Source organism: Paramisgurnus dabryanus, chromosome 13, assembly GCF_030506205.2.
Source record: "Paramisgurnus dabryanus chromosome 13, PD_genome_1.1, whole genome shotgun sequence".
NCBI classification, from domain to species: domain Eukaryota; kingdom Metazoa; phylum Chordata; class Actinopteri; order Cypriniformes; family Cobitidae; genus Paramisgurnus; species Paramisgurnus dabryanus.
This window is the reverse complement of record NC_133349.1, coordinates 24,992,193-25,010,819: the sequence shown is the minus strand read 5'-3', so window position 1 is coordinate 25,010,819 and position 18,627 is coordinate 24,992,193. Positions and strand designations below refer to the sequence as shown.

General features: G+C 33.8%; 4 protein-coding genes across 4 annotated transcripts; all 4 read right to left on the bottom strand.

Annotated features, from left to right (window-relative positions):
* Positions 1-2,045: 2,045 nt before the first annotated feature.
* LOC135751864 (zymogen granule membrane protein 16-like) lies at positions 2,046-4,283 on the bottom strand. The gene is made up of 3 exons (XM_065270150.1): positions 4,191-4,283; positions 2,869-2,995; positions 2,046-2,388 (listed from the first exon to the last, which is right to left on the bottom strand). Exons 1-3 carry the CDS (start codon positions 4,243-4,245, stop codon positions 2,046-2,048), a joined length of 525 nt encoding a protein of 174 aa, XP_065126222.1. The 5' UTR covers positions 4,246-4,283.
* Positions 4,284-5,605: 1,322 nt separating this feature from the next.
* Positions 5,606-9,432, bottom strand: LOC135751847 (zymogen granule membrane protein 16-like). Its single transcript, XM_073811723.1, has 4 exons — positions 9,287-9,432; positions 8,771-8,861; positions 6,659-6,785; positions 5,606-6,464 (listed from the first exon to the last, which is right to left on the bottom strand). Exons 2-4 carry the CDS (start codon positions 8,823-8,825, stop codon positions 6,122-6,124), a joined length of 525 nt encoding a protein of 174 aa, XP_073667824.1. The 5' UTR covers positions 8,826-8,861; positions 9,287-9,432; the 3' UTR covers positions 5,606-6,121.
* A 307-nt stretch (positions 9,433-9,739) lies between these two features.
* Positions 9,740-10,773, bottom strand: LOC135728303 (zymogen granule membrane protein 16-like). The gene is made up of 3 exons (XM_065246483.2): positions 10,694-10,773; positions 10,285-10,411; positions 9,740-10,150 (listed from the first exon to the last, which is right to left on the bottom strand). Exons 1-3 carry the CDS (start codon positions 10,746-10,748, stop codon positions 9,826-9,828), a joined length of 507 nt encoding a protein of 168 aa, XP_065102555.2. The 5' UTR covers positions 10,749-10,773; the 3' UTR covers positions 9,740-9,825.
* A 4,173-nt stretch (positions 10,774-14,946) lies between these two features.
* Positions 14,947-16,076, bottom strand: LOC135751863 (zymogen granule membrane protein 16-like). The gene is made up of 4 exons (XM_065270149.2): positions 16,010-16,076; positions 15,862-15,918; positions 15,451-15,577; positions 14,947-15,277 (listed from the first exon to the last, which is right to left on the bottom strand). The coding sequence occupies exons 1-4, from the start codon at positions 16,074-16,076 to the stop codon at positions 15,061-15,063; spliced, it is 468 nt and encodes a 155-aa protein (XP_065126221.1). The 3' UTR covers positions 14,947-15,060.
* Positions 16,077-18,627: the final 2,551 nt, after the last annotated feature.

Here is an 18,627-nt window from a genome sequence, read left to right as displayed (position 1 = left end):
TACCCTTAACTGTTTTACTGCAAGAAACTTAACTAATGTAGTTAACTAATGAACCTTATTGTAAAGTGTTACCCATTTAAATATATTTTTTTACACATAAACGTAATATTTGTGTCTTAAACGTTTTGTTTCAGTTTGCCATGCCTCCTGCACGGCAGTGTAAAAAAAGAGATTTTTCGACCTTAAAATTCAAAGATTGTATCGTCAACATGATCTCACAAAGTTCCGTGGGATAGTCACAGAATTTTTTGCTCATTTTTCCGTGGCATTCTCACGGCTCTCCGCATATTTCCATGGCCCTGCCACGGACTTTCTTTTCCATGGCATTCTCACGGATTGGTTACTCAAATGCTTTTTCCTATTTCCAAACCATTGTCGCTTCGGTTTAGGGTTAGATTTGGTGTTTGCGTTAGTATGTCACTTTAAGTATTGGTTTATAAAAAAAAATTCTGATGTATTCTTTAATATTTTCTAAACTTTAATCAATTGTCGCCTGGCGTTGGGGTTAGAGTTGGGTTTGGGTAGGGATGTCATTTTATGTATATCTAACCCTAAACCGAAGCGACAATGGTAAGAAAATAGGACAAAACAGTTGAGTAACCAATCCGTGAGAATGCCACGGAAAAGAAAGTCCATGGCAGGGCCACGGAAATATGCGGAGATCTGTGAGAATGCCACGGAAAAATGAGCAAAAAATTCCGTGACTATGCCACGGACATTTTTTTGTTTTACATTTTTTGAACAGATGACGAACTAGAAAATCGTTTCCTGAACCTATGAACACATTTTTGCATCGGAATTGCCATACATTTTAAAATATAAAAATAGGCCAACATATTTTGTTTAAAATATATTCTAAAACCTTGTTAAATTATTTTGGAGTATGCCTTTCCTTCTTGTTCATTTTCTGTGTGCATCATTGTTGCATGTTTTTACTATGTTCCTATTCTGGATAAACCAACAGCGCAGTTTACATGCTTCGTCCTTGTTGAATTAGTTCATTAAGATAATTCTGGACAGATTTCTGTAGTTCAAACAACTCTGATTTGTAGCTGAGAACGTCATGGTGCACTATTAAAACATTGTCGGGTTTAAATTGGTATCGGGATTTTAATTCAGTTAAATTGTCGGTCGGGTCGGATTCGGACACAACGTGTAGGGGGCTTCGTTTATGTTTTTTTGGGCCCAATAATAATAAGCTCAAATACAGATGATGCTGACACTTTAAAAGTTTTGAATATACCTACCTGCAATACTGCCAGAAGGAAACGTGCGTACGTCAAGTCGGAACCTGACGTGGAGGTAAGTACTTTTCCACGTCAAAGACGAGTTTTATAAATCAGAGCTTTGGAGTGGATTTAAGCGTACGCACGGTCTAAGATCAAATCTGTGCACATGGATGTTAAAATTAAAACGATCATGTCATACTTCAGCATTGGTCCACTAAGTAATTCTGTAAACTCATCAATGAAGTTCTTGTAGGTTTTTGGTGGCCGATACACCACAACACACAGCACAGGGGTATGTACCTCAATTAACATCAACAGAACCTCGAAACTAGTAAATGTATAAGCTTTCACATTTTTGCAGTCAAATTTCCTTGCAAAAACAGGAGTCTGTAAATATGGGTACCGCACTATAAATGTACCTTTACATTATGCATTTGGTAAACATGTTTATTCAAAATCACTGTGAACATAAACATTTTCATCACATCCAATGAAAATCAAAAACCATTTTACTCTATTGAAATCATTTAATATCTCATTTACCTTAGTTCTTTTTCCTTTAACGGTTATCAAAATAAAATAACTAAAATGCTGTTTGTATAAGTTTTAGATAAAAGAAATCATGAGATTATATAAAACACATACATCATGTCATGTGCTAAAATAAACACAACAAACAGTTTTGCTATGTACTGTTGTTAAAAGAAAAGCTCAGTAACTCACTACTGCATAAATGTGTAGACAGGACAAGAAGTGTCTGTAGCTGTTTGCTTAGTTTGCGGTTGGACCAGAGCAAGGTAAAGCACACTTTCAAGGCTAAACTGCAACAGTGGTCCCAGTAGTGGTTGTTTGACTGGGGTAATACATAGCCCAATGAGCACCAATGGAGGTGATGCCATAGCCATTCTGTCGACCACTTAGGAAACGCAGCTCAGCTCCATCATGAGCGGGGTAGAAGTTAAACGAGGTGCCTGAAGGCTGCCCAATTTTAAATATGCGCCCTTTATTAGTGACGAACATAAGCTGATAGATATAACCATAGTCATGCTTTCCAGAGACCTGAATGATGAATTCATTGTCATTTAGCGTCCACTCCATTAGATTGACATAGGTCCCACCAACCACGTCTGTCCAGTCGTTGTCGTATTTTAGCTGAATCCTGCACAGATAAACATATTAGATCTTGATAGATGCGTTATTATTATTTTATTATGAAATTATAATTAATTGGATCTATGACACTAATTATAGCAATTTTGAGAAGAGCAGTAACACTTTACAATAAGCATTGGATAATATGAACTAACAATGATCAATATAGCTTATTATCATTTACTTCATATGTGTGCATTTACTGAAAAATTATGCACACCCTTAGATCGTTTGCCAACCAATCAGAATGAAGCATTCAACAGCCCTTTGGAATAGTCGAAGTAATGTTAACAAATACAACCCTGTTGTAAAGTGTTACAGTACCATTCTATAATATCTAGCTTCTTTAATACATTTCTTTAAAGTAAACTAAGTGTTATTTGTTGTGCAATTTATAATAGACACTTTCACAATTATACATTTTGTAACAGTATAGTCATTAGGGATGATGAATGTCATAGTTTTAGTGTTGCATGAGTCAGTTTACCCAGTAATGTAATTGCTTGGATACTCCCAGATTCGAATGCCTGTAATGCGACTTTCATGGGCAGTGGAAAATGAATATCCAGATCCATCCCCAGCAGCAGGTGAGTAAGAGTAAAAATCAGGTAACGCTGAAAAGGGAAAAGATCATAAGTCTGTCTGGGCAACAAATCGGTCAATATCTCTCCATAGCAGGGGTATTTTATGTATGGTTTTATTTTTTTAATCACATTTAACAGTTATTAAATTTTTATTTATTTAATCTGGGGCATTTAATCTGGGGCGTGAATACTACACTGAATGATTCATTCAATTGCCTAAATTTTTTAAGGTAAGTGGTTGCAATCAATTTATTTAAGCTACATTTAAACAAAAAGATTTGTAAAGTAAAATAAAATAAAAAATATTTTGTTTAAATGTAGCTTAAAAAACTGATTGCAACCACTTACCTTAAAAAATTTAGTAAATTGAATGAATCATTTTTTTCAGTGTATGGTCCCTGAAATCTTTATCGTTTATATTTAAAAATGCAGCATCTTTTCTTTCTTTCTTACTTTCTTTCTTTCTTTCTTTCTTTCTTTCTTTCTTTCTTTCTTTCTTTCTTTTGTTGGATTAACTTGGATTACTTCAATTGGTTATCTAAAAATTCAACTTAATTTTTTCACTTAGAGTGTTTTTCACTTAAGCATACAGATAAGTTGAAACAACTTAAATTTTTAGGTGTTACCAGTTGAAGTATTTTTTTTTTTAAGTTGATCCAACTTTTCACTTTTTACAGTGGATTTGGGTGGTTTTTTTTATCAAAGACATATAAACAAAACTGTTAAAAACACATCAATACTTTTTCAGCGCCCAGTTTATTATGCAGTAGGACAGCTGAGTCTATAATAAAAGTCTACACTAGAGAGCAGAAGTGCACTACAGACAAGGACACTTCACTCTTTCACCCAACTGCAGTCTGCAGATATGTTTGCATTATATAGTCAATTTAAACTTTCTCCCTAAATTTGTTTAAATTATTTTAATCATTAAAAGCAGGTGTCAAATATTTAAGAAAAATTTAAAGAAATATTATTTAAAGTTTCAAGATAATCCTATACCGGAGTATCTGAGTTAACAGTCAGGTCACACTATACTGTATGCATTTATGTTGTGGACAATTAAATGAACAATAGACTCATATTAGCATAGTCTAGTTGTATTTTATAATTATCTAAAAAAGGCAGAATGGTTAGAATAGTGTCTTAATTATCCAGCAAAATCTATTTACTAGATCCTGATTTAAACTTTTTGATCTTATTAGTGTATAAGCTAAGAGATACTCACGCATTGCCATGCTCACTGCACAAACTCCAGCGAGAACTAGAATAAGATTCAGCATTTTTTACTGAATTGCTGTCCAGTGCACTCTGAGAATCTAAACAGGGGTTAGAAATGATGATGAGGTGGTTAATCGACTTATGCCAGTCACGTTAAAACATAAATAAATAAATCATATCTTTTGAATATCTTATATCTTAAATAAGAAACCCTGCTGTGCTTTGATCAAGAGGATTTTTTCTGCAAGTTGCTTTGCATTACTTTGAATGAAAAGTACTGAAATAATCAATCAATAATCTTATTTTCAAAAAGACATTTATCTAATGGCAGAAACAAAGACACTGCAAAAGAGAGAGACATTAAAATACAGTATTTGGTTACATTGTAACAGAAATGTGAAGCTTTATTTTATACCTGGTGTTGAGCCTGTTTGCTTGCTGGCGTGTGTGCTGACTTACCTGTATTTATACTCTCCTGTCAGTCAGACCTCTTCTTTTTTGTTAAAGTGCTTTCGTGTTTTATATGACACACCTCAGATGGAATGTTGTGGAATTTGGCACATGTACAAAAAATCTTTAGAAAAATATTCCCTTATATTCCCTTATTCCCTTTTTTTTTAGTTTTTTCTAAGTTATAAAGCTGATTTGTCCGTCTAGAATTGGGTTAGTCTAAATGTAATCACCTTAAATGAAATATTAAAAGTAAATGTAAAAAAAAAATGACCACAAAAGTTTCTTGAGCTTTTTTTAAAAGTTCTTTTGGTATTTTGCTTATATAGTATTAATCAGTTAATATTAAAAAGTAACATACATTGCACACATTTTTATTGGTATATTTTACAATAAGGTCATATGGTAACACTTTACAATTGGTGTTTACACTTTACATGGTTGTATTTGTTAACAATTAGTTAATGCATTACTGAACTATTAATGAACAGTACTTTTACAGCATTTATTAATCTTAATTCATGTTAAATTTGGCATTTACTAATACATTTATTAAATCAAGTGTTGTAACTGTTAACATTAATAAATGCATTAGGAACTAACATGAATAACTCTATTGACATTAACTAACAATAACAAAAATTAATACTGTACATATTGAAAAATTATATTGTATTTAATAATGCATTTAGTAAAATCAATAATGCATTTATTAATGTTTACTAATACAACCTTATTGTAAAGTGTTACCGATCATATTTGTAAATGCATTAGTTAAAATATCCTTACAATGAGGATATAGTTGCTCAGCATTTATTAATCAGCATTTATTCATTAAGTTCAATAAAGTTAATGTTAGTTATTGCCAGTACAATTGTTCATGCTAGTCCACTGTGCATTAACTAATTTTAACAGTTGTGAAACAAATGCAAAATATCAGCTAACAAATGAACAAAAAGGGAATAAAACGTGTAGTGTTCATGCGTGTGGAATGCTTTTATTGTTTGACAAGCTCCAGACCGACAGTAAATATTTTCAAGCTGTCTAGGAATACAAAATAAAATGATAACCATCAAAGTCGGCATAACAGTCACCACACATGATGTGACAATGATGAGAAATGGCTGGCCTTTGAAAAAATCCTGAAATGCCAGTAAATTGTACTGTTTCCTCATAGGAGACATTACATTCTCATAAAAGATTAGACTACCTTTACCTTACATAATGACAACTGTATATTAGACCGTGACTTCTGATGGAATTTAGGAATTTTTGTTCACATGTTTGTTGCTTAAGTTGTTTATTCATACTAAATTAAATGAATGCTGTTATTAGACTTTGCATAAAAGAGTTTACAGAATTACACCAACTGCCAGAAGTTAAATAAGAATCATTAAGATACAATAAACCACAAAAGAAAACAAATATAGCTACAAGTATGACAAATAAGAGTAAATAGAATTAACTATTCATTTCCATGCTAAAAAATTAGACTTTTTTTATAGCTGTGTTCACAGACATGTCGCAGTTACGTATCACGGACCAATGAGCCCCAATAGACGTGATGGCCCATCCATTGGTTCGAATGCTGAGAAAGCGCAAATCACTCCCTCTTTGGGCTGGGTAAATGTTAAATGAGTTACCACTAGACTGCCCCACTTTTAAAAATCGCCCCAGATTGGTGACAAAGATGAGCTCATAGATGTAACTCGCGTCGTACTTTCCAGAGATCTGAGTGATGTATTCTTTCTCATAGAATTCCATCACCTGTGGATTACCATTCTCTGAACCAATAGTTGTCGTCCAGTTTGTGTCATATTTCAGCTGGAGCCTAAACAAATAGTATATGTGTTTAAAATGTTCAGAAGATAACAGTGCAACTAGAACTACTATGATAAATGAAAATCCAAAATTGTGCAGATTTAGTAAAACTATCTGTAGAATCACTGATATTTGTTGAAGCGAAAATACATTTTATCCACCTAACCTACATAAAAGATGATATCTATATCTAAGCAAACTTACCCATATATATAGTTGCTAGGGTATTCCCAAATTTTAATTCCAGTAATACATCCCTCATTTGCAGTGGTAAATTCAGTTCCACTTCCACCCCCGACAGCAGGTGAGTATGAGAATAGATCAGGTAAAGCTGAAAGAAGGAAAAAACAAAACCTACTGTATTCACATTTTTATTGCGACTGTTTAAACATGGACTTTTATTATTACGGTTTTTCATTATGTAATTATTTATCATGCTATAATCTGTATATTGTCTTACAGCATCCATGCAACCCCGTATCACAAAATAATCTACCTATAGTCATGTAAATTTGTGAGCCTTTTCTGCGACACTGACACGTTTTTCTGCCTTTTTGCATGGACATGTCACGTATTTGTTACTCAACTTGTTTGTCCTATTTACCATTTACACTTCGGTTCAGGGTTAGATTTGGTGTTTGCATTGGGATGTCACTTTAGGTATTGGTTTATACCTTTATTTTATGATTTATTTTTTGATATTTTATGATTTTTAAACCATTGTCGCCTGGAATTAGGGTTAGAGTTGGGTTTGGGTAAGGATGTCATTTTATGTAAATCTAACCCTAAACCAAAGTGACAATGCTAAGAAAATAGGACAAAACAGTTGAGTAACACGTGACAATGACACGTAAACAGAAATACGTGACATGTTCACACAAAAAGGCGAAAAAACGTGTCGGTGTCACAGAAAAGACTATACAGTGTAAAAAAATTGCTTAAAAAAATACATACAAAGTCAATGCAAGACGCAATCAGATGCGTCCTCGAGTGGGGCGATGCAAATGACGCAATATGGGCGGCGCGTTTGCTGCGAAAACATGCGCTATTTGCCTCAAATGCGTCTTCGTCCAAGTTGAAAATATTCAACTTAAGGCGAAAAATTCGCATGACACGAAGTTAAATCCCACAAGTAATCTAGAACAAGTAACGCATTGCCCCGCGTTTGGTGTGTACATGCCATTATGTTCATTTAACTTTAAACAAACTGTTGCCAGTAAATAACATAAATGTAAAATTACAGTAAGTTACTGGCAGCTTGATGCCAGTAATACTCAGTAATTCTGTGTGGTGACAGAATTTCGTGATACTGGGTTGATCCATGAGAACATTAATTTCTTTTTTAATAAACAATTAATGCGCCTTTATAGGATTAGTAAAGGATTTTTCAAGCAAAATCAGCTCAGACAGCTGACTGCTCCAGGCTGGATCGTCTGACTGGAGTGTCTGCTGTCTGCGAGCTGTTGTTATGTTAGATTTAAAATACATGACCATTGGCAAATACCCTTATTTTTTCATTTATAAGTAATATTTTGAAAATCAACTTCTTAAATGCAAAAAAATCAGTGCATAAGCCGCACCACATTAAAGATACAGTGTCCTCCATAAAGGCAACATTGCTCTGTTTGCTGTGAAGTCAAGAAATGTGTAAACATGAAAAGGTGAATATAAGACAAAAGTAAAGAATGTCACATTTTATTTTTCACTTGGTTTAAAGGAACAGTATGAAGGATTGTGGTCAAAACTGGTATTGCAATCACAAAACTTGTGGCTAAAACTGGTACTGCAATCACACAACTGGTGGCCAATACACAACATGACAACATAAACATCAGTTGAGGGCTGCAACTCCACTTTTTAAATGACAATATCCTGGACAGACCACTGTTGTCAGTGATATAAATATTTGAAATGAAAATGATTTCTTAATGTCTAGTGACATATCAGGGCCATTTTATGATTCATTGATATACATTTCTTACATACTGTTCCTTTAACATATACAATTTACCAACTCGACCGTCTGAAAATGTAGTGAGAGTTTTGCATTTGGTGACAACACCCACACAGTACGTCAGGATGAAAGGTTGTTGTTCTTTGTATGTGTTGAAACATAATCAAATGTAACATTCTTTACATTTGCTTCATATTCATCTCACAATTGTTGTTGTCCAACAGAGCAAACAAAGCAAATGTCTTTGCTGTCCCAATATGGAGGGCACTGTATTTAGTATTTAACACATCTGCATTTTTTTGACAGTATCACGTTATGGAATCTTGTGTGATCTAAACAGTGTTAAGGTGAATGATACTCACGCATTGTAGTGCCTGTAGCACAAACTACAGAGATAATCAGGCAGATACGCAGCATTGTGATAGAAGTCAACGTTCAGCACACTCACAGAATCTGAAGACTTCATAATAAATAACAGAAGCTGTTTGATTGTGAAACTGTACATATTGGACTGATAGTAAATCTTTTTTCAAAAAGATCTAAATCTGTGTAAACGATTTTATGACACAAAGTGTTTGTGTTGAGCTACTGAATGTGTTGAGCTGTTAAATAGCAAAAGTTGTCCTATAAGCGCCTTACAGTCCATTCAAGCCATACATTCACAAGTAGCTATTCCTCTGTTAATCAAACCAATGACCTTTGTGCTGTTAATGCAAAGGTCTACCAATTAAGCTATAGGAACGAATTAAAAATAATATCACCTTGTTAAGTCTTCATTGCTTTCAAATGTGTACTGGATGTATATATCATTCACACAAATTCAACAAAGGTTCATTTTGAGACATTTACCTGAATAAATAAATAAATCCTGTTATTACCTGTACAGTAGTTAAGTCTGCTGTGGTTGATATAGATCAGACCAGAGGATACTGCCAATGTGAACCTGTACTGTATTTATACTCTACTGATACTATGTTTGTTTGCCATACATTGTGTCTTTGTTTTCAAGTCGGGCACTCCTCAGCTTTAGAATGCAAAACCATTGTTAGCATTTGAGGTGCAGTTTTTACCTTCAGTATCATTTGTTTAAAAATGAAAGTATTATAACTTATTTCAAATATGCTTATATGCAAATCCAAGTTGTTTTAACTTCATGCTTTTTTTTTACAATGCTTGACATTCCACATTGTTGTGCATAACAGTTGGCTATCCAAAATATAATAAGTATAAAACAGGCAAGACAAATAAAATAATGTCATTCATGTTTATTCAAGCTGATGACAAAGTTTATTTGAGAAGACCCGATGTACCTATCACAGCTTAAAGTTACATTGACTGAGTAACAACAATCATGTTGGGAAAGAAACGAATAATGCAAAAATGTAAACAAAATCAACAGGCTGAACTGAAGTGAGTTTTAAGGTGTTACACTGCTGTCAGTGTTGTAAACAGCCCAGTGAGCTCCGATGGAGGTGATGCCGTATCCGTTATGCCGCCCACTTAATAAACGTAGTTCACTTCCATCATGGGTTGGGAAGAAGTTAAATGAGGTGCCATAAGGTTGCCCCACTTTTAATGATCTCCCACGGCTAGTGACAAACACGATCTCATAGACGTAACCTGGGCCATACTTTCCAGCAACCTCCATGATGTATTCATTGTCAGATAGTGTCATCTCCATTGGAGTGCCATAAATTGCACAAATCAGGTCTGTCCAGTTGCCATTATATTGCAGCTGGATCCTAAAAGGATAAAAGGATCATCATTTTTTAAAAACAGTCTGTACGTCAAAGAATGCATATGGTCTTCATAAAGCTATATCAGCCAGAGCACTTTTATAATATATTATAAACCAGTGGTGCATAGGTTAACCTACCCAGCAATGTATTCACTGGGGTACTCCCAGACTCTGATTCCAGTGATACGACCTTCATGTGCAGAAGAGTACATCACTCCAGTGCCTTCACCCGCTTCAGGTGAGTAGGAGTAAAAATCTGGTAAAGCTGAAAGAAAAGGAGCGATAACACAAAGTTACACTGACTGTCAGGTTCTGCTTAAACTTCTTTTATAAAGTCACAGGTCACTTTTTATGAACAGCATATGATTAATAATTAATGCAGATTTATTTATCATTTAAAAATCTAATTTGTCTTTTATGAAAATCTATTTAGGATTTCTGGTAAAACTATTATGAATACATGTTTGTTAAAAAAAATGCTAAAATTTATTTCTCATTATCTGCCATTTCTGCTGAATGGTTTTGCATGTTGTATAGTAATACTCACGCATAGCAATGCCGACTGTACAAACTCCAGCGAGGACCAGAATCACGTGCAGCATTTTGAAATCAATCAACGCACACAAGAAATCTAAAAGCAATAACATAGATTGTGTGTTTGCTCAGTGTATTGTCTATTTGTCTACGCATCACTTTGAATGAAACAAATATTGCTACTGCATCAGCCTACATATTAACAAAAACTGATGCAAAAATATTATCTGTGATATGATGAATGATAAATGAATTGACAAATTGCTTCACATGAAAAACATAAAGATGAAAAAAGATGAAAAACACTTGTTTATGTTGCTATAGAAATGTAATTACCTGCAGTTATACAATTGATGTGGTTGGAGGAGATTGTCTGCTCTCTAAACTTACCTGTATTTATACATTCTTGCATATAGTCAGACGTTTTCTATTGGTTGAAGTGCTTGTGTGATTTAGACTCTTATGACACACCTCAGAAAAAACTTAAGGAACTCACAATAAGTCTTACGTAAAATATTTTTCCTCAACTTGTGTTTAATATGATGTAATATACTGTATCAGCTTCAATGGTTTTTAAATCTGGTATTTATGCATGTAAAAAGGCACGCAATATAAAATAAAAAGTCATTTGATAAAATAATACTAAAATATATGCATATGTGTTTTTATGCAATAATGAAAATTAAAATACTACTGGGATTTTTATGGCGTTCATGTAGTTCAACTGGTTGACTCTGAAAAAAGATATACAAGGTAAAAAAGTTGTCACTGGGGCCGTACGTCTACAAAAAGTACACTTTTGTACCTAAAAAGCGTATTTGGGTATCCCAAATGGCTATAAAATGGTACATACAGTATTAGGTACCATCTTAGTGACAACTTTTGTATCATTTGTCTGAGGGCACAAAGGATTGTGGGTTTAATCCCCCGGGATCACTGATAAAAATGTTTAGCTTGAATGCCCTTGTAAGTAGCTTTGGAATAAAGTGTCGGTCAAATGCATAAATATAATGCGAATGTCTATGACTAAGCAAATATAAAATCTATCTGTTTTCTTTCTGCTCACATAAATTAAAGATTAACTTTGATTTTTCACAACGATATTATAACAAATCCAGTAAAAAGCCATTCAGAAAGTCAATCTTATCTTATGTGAGTAGGTTCATTGTGCCATTTATATACAGTATGCTTTCAAAACGTGTAAATACCATTGACTGTAATAATCCGGTGCCACAATCATCTTACAATATTTCTCAAGTTTTATTAAGAAATTTTGAGTTTTTAGTTTGAGCTTAGTTAGCTTTTTAGCTATTTTGTATGTGCATGCATTACATGAAAATTACATTAAAATATACATCATTTAAATCATGACAAGCTTAGTGTTAAATAGTTTTGGGGGACAAAAAGAGATTAAACATCTGCAAAAATAGCAACAGATAAAATAAAAAAGTAACGAAGAACAAATACCTGCAGGAAGAAAACAATGATGAGAAATTACTGTGCTTTAAAAAAAAATCTAGACAAACCCGTAAATTACAGGAATATTTCCTTGTTATGGTCATTCCATTTTCTGTAACAAGTTACACTAGCTTTATCAACCTATTTTTATCACATGTATGTTTTTTTTTGGAGAAGTGCACGTACAGTAAACTGTGGTGTATGATGTGCATTGTAGCTGTAGTCATGCAAATATTTGCACGTACACAAAACTGAAAATCATTCTTCGCTTGGAGGCAGGGGTGCAAAAAAAGAAAGGCACCATAAGCAATAAAAGCCATAGAAGAAAGGGATGTCAAAATCATAGACAGTGGTCACCTATCACAAAAAACTATTCTTGCTTTTATATGAACTGTCCTTAAAGGTCACGTTCTTCCTGATACCATTTTTTAAACCCTAGTTAGTGTGTAATGTTGCTATAATAGCATAAATAATACCTGTAAAATGATAAAGCTCAAAGTTCACTGCCAGGGGATATATTTTCTTCAATAGAATTCCTCTTTAAAAGCCTACAACGAACGGCCGGTTTGGACTACAGCCCTCTATTTCCTGCTTTAATGACGTCAGTAAAACAGTTCGTTGACTAAACTCCGCCCACAGGAATACGTCAGTCGCCAGCTTTGGCTCAAACGGCTCTGCTAAGCTAAGCTGCTATCGAATCACAGCACACTAAACAAACAACACAATCAGAACTCGATACGTATTTCTGAAGGAGGGACTTCACATAACAAGGAAGACATCAGACGTTTTGAGGACAGTGAAAACAGCGCTATACAGATAAGTAAATTGTGTGAAAAATACCGCTTTTTTTACACATGAAACATGAACACATGTTATATTGCCCACTATAAACACAATCAAAGCTTCAAAATCACAGACAGAATGGGAGCTTTAAGACCATTGCAGGCTAATGAAATACATATATTAAAATATATAACATAAAAGTCATATACACCTATACTCTCAAGAAAAAAAGTACAAAGTACACTATTCCTAAAAAGGTGCATACTGTACCTCAATGGTACATATTAGGCCCTTTTTAAAAGGTATTGTCCAAGTGACAACTTTGTACTTTTTCTGAGAGTGTGTGATGGCTTAAAGGTTCTTTTTCATTTTGGATGAACTATTTCTATACAGTTTTTAGAAGTAAATAAACATTTTCTTTTATATTTTGATATCAGTGTACAGACCACTAATGTAAAGTATGTGTTTTATTACATGCATTTCATGTCTTGTTAGATTTGTGATGCTTTGTGATGCCATGGCATGTGGATTAAATAACTGTCTATCTCTGATCTATGACAAAAGGAATTATGCTTTTTTCCCATCGCATACTTGTAGTGACAGACAGGTTCTGCTGGTTATACAGTGAATAACCTACATAATCAGCATCTTTATCTTGTGCTGAAATGACACATGTCATCACTGTTCTGATTCTGTTTTTTTTCCTCATATTTTGTTTTATGAATGTGTCACAACAGAGATATTTGACAGACAATGATAAGTTACTGATGGTAAATCAGTACAATTAAATACCAGGATGCCAGTCATTGAGTATAAACTACTTGTTTCAAATCACATATACATTTTTAATTCACTGTGCTTAAAAATTGTAATTTATGCATAATATATTGTTTAAACATAAAAACAAATGAGTGATATTTTTATCAATCTGGTTTGGTACCATTTCTTGTTCAACTTGTTACATAATGATAATTATGGACAAATACAAACTCATTACATAAGGAATATCAAGTACGCGGGAAGTCCACCAAAATGGAAACGTGATGCGTAAACATTAGAACTCATACGATAAATGAGAAGGACTGGCTTGTATGTGAATAAAGAAGGATGAGGAAAAATAGGGTGCAAAAAAGGGACTATAAAGTATTAAATATGTGTAGTTAGTGCAGATGTAGTTTCATAGCCATTGGCAGGTGTGCCAAAAAGTTAGTTTTAGCCTGTGCCAACTAAAAAGTTTTTTTTAATTATTTAGTTATTTTTTACAAAATATTTTACTATATAATCTACTATATATCATCTTAGACTATACTTTGACTTACACTCACTGTTAAAAATTTCTGCAGAAATGACAGTATGACTTGCAGCTGTTTCCGATAACTTACTGTAGATTTAAATGTATGTTATTTATTGGCAACAGTTTATTCAACGTCAAATGAACATTAAACATTAACAAGTCTTTATCTTCACAGAATAAAACTAAAATAACATTCTGGGAACCAAAATCTAAAGGAAACAAACAAAAAGATTGATGAGGATTTCTGTTTACCAATGCTTTGTATGAAGCTGTAATTTAATAGTTTAATTTTGTAAAAACAAAGACTTGTTAATGTTTACTGTACTTTGAACAAACTGTTGCCAGTAAATAACATTAATTCAAATCTACAGTAAGTTACTGGCAACCAGCTGCATAAAAACAGCAAAATGCTGTAAAAAGTGAAAGTTTGATTAACTTTAAAAAGCTGATATTGTGGTCAAGCTGATATTTTTAGGTGTCACAAACTAAATTCACTTTTAGTGGCCAATAAAGACATCTAAAATGATTTTGTTTATACATATTTTATTAGATTTATGATGATATCTAAAATTAGGAAAAAGAATCAATGACCATGACCATATGACTAATTACTATAAAGAATCAAAACTTTTCAATTCAAAAAGATTTTCAATGCAAAATATTTGCTGCTAATCAATCTGAAAAAAAATTACAGTACATTAACAGATGAAAAAAAAATTATGTTTGTTTTATTTGATTTAATGTTTATATTTCTCAGCTCTATTTCACTATGGCCCAATGAGCCCCAATGGAAGTGATGGCCCATGCATCTGTTCGACCGCTGAGAAAACGCAGTTGACTTCCTCTCACGGTTGGATAGAAGTTGAATGAGTTTCCAGCAGGCGGCCCACTTTAAAAGATCTCCCCGTATTAATGACAAACATCAGCTCATAGATGTAACCGCCGTAATACTTTCCCGAGATCTGACTGATGAATTCTTTATCATAGATCTCCAGCTCCTGCTGATTGCCATAACCTGAACCAATCAGATCGGTCCAGTTACTGTCATATTTCATCTGGATCCTAAAACAGATCAAAGAATGATGAACTCGTTTGATGATAAAAAGAAAAGAGAGAGATCTGTTTAATGTTTTCTTTATTGTCTGAACATGTTTCATCTAGAACATGGTTAACATACAGTAGTGGTTATATTATAAATAATATACAGACCATCAGTTTTGCTTAAGCAAACATACCCGGTAATATAGTTGCCGGGATATTCCCAGATTCTGAGTCCTGTGATTAGACCCTCATGTGCCGTGGAGAATTCAGTGCCGCCGCCGTCCCCAACACCAACCGAGTATGAGAAAGTATCAGGTAAAGCTGAAAAGGTGAACAACACAATAAATGAGATCCACACAATAAATCAACAGATAAATGAGAGACTTTCCATGAAGTTAACAGGTACATTGCAATTACATTTAATAGTTAGTACAGTGAAAGTTTTGATTTACAAAACAATTTACTTTAAATTTCAATGATTTATGTGTGAAAAATTAACAGTAAAGAAATCTTACTTATGTAATCAGAACTTAAGGACAAATGTATTTATTCATTTAGGCTTTTGTCTTTATATGTTTATATGTCTGAGTATGTCTGATACTCACGTTTTGTTTTGCCTATAGCACAAATTGCAGAGAGGATCAGGCACAGGTGCAACATTTCTGTTCAATACAAACAGCAGAAATAAACACAAATAAATACATATTAGTACAACATTAGCTTATTTGTTTAAAGAAAGTATGATACTATTACCTGTACTGTAGTTAAGTCTGCGAGTGGTTGATAGCTGAGGTGTCTTGGTCTTTTGTTCTGCTTTCATATTTGTCACACCTCTCCAATTTTTTTTTTTTTTTTTTTAGATGGAATTTTTAGAACTCACAACCAGTGTGTTTCGCTCAAAACCTGAAATACATTGTTAGACTTAACTGCAATTGCCCAGTAAAATACCATCATTTTCTTTTCCAGTTCATTACTGTAATATGCATTGCATTATTAACATTTAATTTACAGTGATTTACTGTATGTTTTGAATTTGCGGTAGACTGCTGTAAAACAACAGCAGTAGTGCTACTGTAGTTGAATAAAACAGTGTTTTAAAAGCATATAAAATGGAAAAATTAAATATATCTATGAAATGAAATACATTTAATTTGTTATGCTTTTAGCAGTGAAGCAAGTTTCAAAATGTGAATTGTTTTTCAGCAGTGTAAATAATTTATTGAAAATTGTAGATAGAAAAAAGAAAGGGATTATGGATAAATGCTTGACCGTCAGTGAGTTACCGCATATATACAATAAAAAGTCTAGAGTGTAGTTCACCCAGGTTATTCTAAACCCCAGGTTAAGAGAATCCTGGATTATCTGTTTCAGATTTCACACTTTTCATACCGACCTGATCTCACGAATTTCCGTGGCATAGTCACAGAATTTTGTGCTCATTTTTCCGTGGCATTCTCACGGATCTCCGCATTTTTCCGTGGCCCTGCTACGGACTGTCTTTTTCCGTGGCTTTCTCACGGATTGGTTACTCAACTGTTTTGTCCTATTTTCTTACCATTTTCGCTTCGGTTTAGGGTTAGATTTACATGAATTGACATCCCTACCCAAACCCAACTCTAACCCCAGTGCCAGGCACCAATTGTTTAAAGTTTAGAAAATATAAAAGAATAAATCAGAAAATTTTTTATAAACCATGCTTAAAAAGACATACTAACGCAAACACCAAATCTAACCCTAAACCGAAGCAAAAATGGTTTGAAAATAGGAAAAAGCAGTTGAGTAACCAATCTGTGAGAATGCCACGGAAAAAGACAGTCCGTAGCAGAGCCACGGAAAAATGCGGAGATCCGTGAGAATGGCACGGAAAAATGAGCACAAAATTCCGTGACTATCCCACGGAACTTTGTGAGATCATGTTGTTCATACTTAAGGGTTAAGAGATAACCTTGGTTTTTCATAATCTGACATTTTACGCTGAGTTAAAGTTTTTATTTGCATATTTGTGGTGTCAACAGTTGCAATGTCAAAGTGACTGAATTCAAATTAAGCTTTATATAAACTCACACTTCCTCTAAAGAAGGGCTTTTCACACTGCGCTTAACCACGAGTTACCTCCTCCAAAGCTGGGTTAGCACCAATCGTATGCAGAGTGAAACGAAGCAGGTTGTGATGCAAATGTTATGATTCGATGCTTAGCAACAGACAGCCAGTCAGAAACTGAAGAGCAGATACCTCATAGCATTATTTGTAAAAATGACATCCCAGGAGACTTAAGACAGCCAAAAGAGAGTTACGTTGTGACCTGTTCTGTCACTGATGCCAAAGCACGAGATAAACGTTTTTTTTTTAAAACAACGGCGCGCTATTTTAATTTAGTCAGTTAGACATCACTTTTTACCAATTATGACTGTTGACATTGCAAATATGTAAATGAAAAGTTAACCCAGGGTTTAGGAATGCACAGTGTGAAGCGTGAAACAGATAACCCAGGATTCCGTTAACCTGGGGTTTAGATAACCCTCGGTTACCTATTTCAATTGTGAAAAGCGCTAATGCTACACTGTTAGACTTTTAATTGTATATATGCGGTAATTTGTATATTTGTGGTTAGTAACTGTAAAGATTACAGTTAAGTCTAACAGGGTATGACTCTAAGCAACGGACAGCCAATCAAAAACTGAAGAGCACATACCCGTGTCCTGAAAACACCTGAATTGGAGTAAAAAGGCCAAGTCAGATTATGAATACCCAAGGTTGCCTCTTAACACCTGGTAAACAATAAAAAGTGAAACAGATAACCCAAGATTCTGTTAACCCAGGGTTTATAATAACTATTTCAAGTGTGAAATGCCCTTTTGTAGTGTACATAGAGTAGTAGTAGTAGTAGTAGTAGTAGTAGTAGTAGTAGTAGTAGTAGTAGTAGTAGTTTATTGATAGTAAATTGTTATGGACAATGAACTTTATACAAGTTTCTGCATGACCTACAATAGAAAAGTAAAAGATAAAAATCAAATGGTGTAAGTAATATATTAATATAATAAAACCTATTAAGATAAACATTTAGTAAACAAACGCACAGATACTGGTACAAAGGAGTTCTTGTGTCAATTTAGCTTACACATCGGGACACTGCATCTTCTGCCAGAGGTAAGCAGTTCATACTGTGAGTGCAAAAAATGACTCTGATCACCAAGGATTCTCTCCACCTGGGTAAGAATACATTCCTATAAATCTTGGAGGTTACAATCTATTTCATGCCAGACAATTTTTGATGCTGTCAGTATCAGGTGCATCAATTAAGATTTAAGCTTATTGTCAAGTACTGTTGTTAACATCTGTTCGGATTTTGATGAATCTTGATATATTGTTTT

What these genes read in the sequence shown, in the direction of transcription:
- LOC135751847 (XM_073811723.1), bottom strand. Translation starts at nt 8,825, where the DNA reads ATGCTGCGTATCTGCCTGATTATCTCTGTAGTTTGTGCTACAGGCACT. An exon ending in TGCTACAGGCACTACAATGC is followed by an intron (nt 6,786 to 8,770) that starts GTGAGTATCATT and finishes TCCTTCTTTCAG; the next exon opens with CTTTACCTGATCTATTCTCA. An exon ending in CCTAGCAACTATATATATGG is followed by an intron (nt 6,465 to 6,658) that starts GTAAGTTTGCTT and finishes CTATTTGTTTAG; the next exon opens with GCTCCAGCTGAAATATGACA.
- LOC135751863 (XM_065270149.2), bottom strand. Translation starts at nt 16,076, where the DNA reads ATGAAAGCAGAACAAAAGACCAAGACACCTCAGCTATCAACCACTCGC. An exon ending in CAGACTTAACTACAGTACAG is followed by an intron (nt 15,919 to 16,009) that starts GTAATAGTATCA and finishes TGTATTGAACAG; the next exon opens with AAATGTTGCACCTGTGCCTG. An exon ending in CCCGGCAACTATATTACCGG is followed by an intron (nt 15,278 to 15,450) that starts GTATGTTTGCTT and finishes GATCTGTTTTAG; the next exon opens with GATCCAGATGAAATATGACA.
- LOC135751864 (XM_065270150.1), bottom strand. Translation starts at nt 4,245, where the DNA reads ATGCTGAATCTTATTCTAGTTCTCGCTGGAGTTTGTGCAGTGAGCATG. An exon ending in TGCAGTGAGCATGGCAATGC is followed by an intron (nt 2,996 to 4,190) that starts GTGAGTATCTCT and finishes TTCCCTTTTCAG; the next exon opens with CGTTACCTGATTTTTACTCT. An exon ending in CCAAGCAATTACATTACTGG is followed by an intron (nt 2,389 to 2,868) that starts GTAAACTGACTC and finishes TTATCTGTGCAG; the next exon opens with GATTCAGCTAAAATACGACA.
- LOC135728303 (XM_065246483.2), bottom strand. Translation starts at nt 10,748, where the DNA reads ATGCTGCACGTGATTCTGGTCCTCGCTGGAGTTTGTACAGTCGGCATT. An exon ending in TACAGTCGGCATTGCTATGC is followed by an intron (nt 10,412 to 10,693) that starts GTGAGTATTACT and finishes CTTTTCTTTCAG; the next exon opens with CTTTACCAGATTTTTACTCC. An exon ending in CCCAGTGAATACATTGCTGG is followed by an intron (nt 10,151 to 10,284) that starts GTAGGTTAACCT and finishes TTATCCTTTTAG; the next exon opens with GATCCAGCTGCAATATAATG.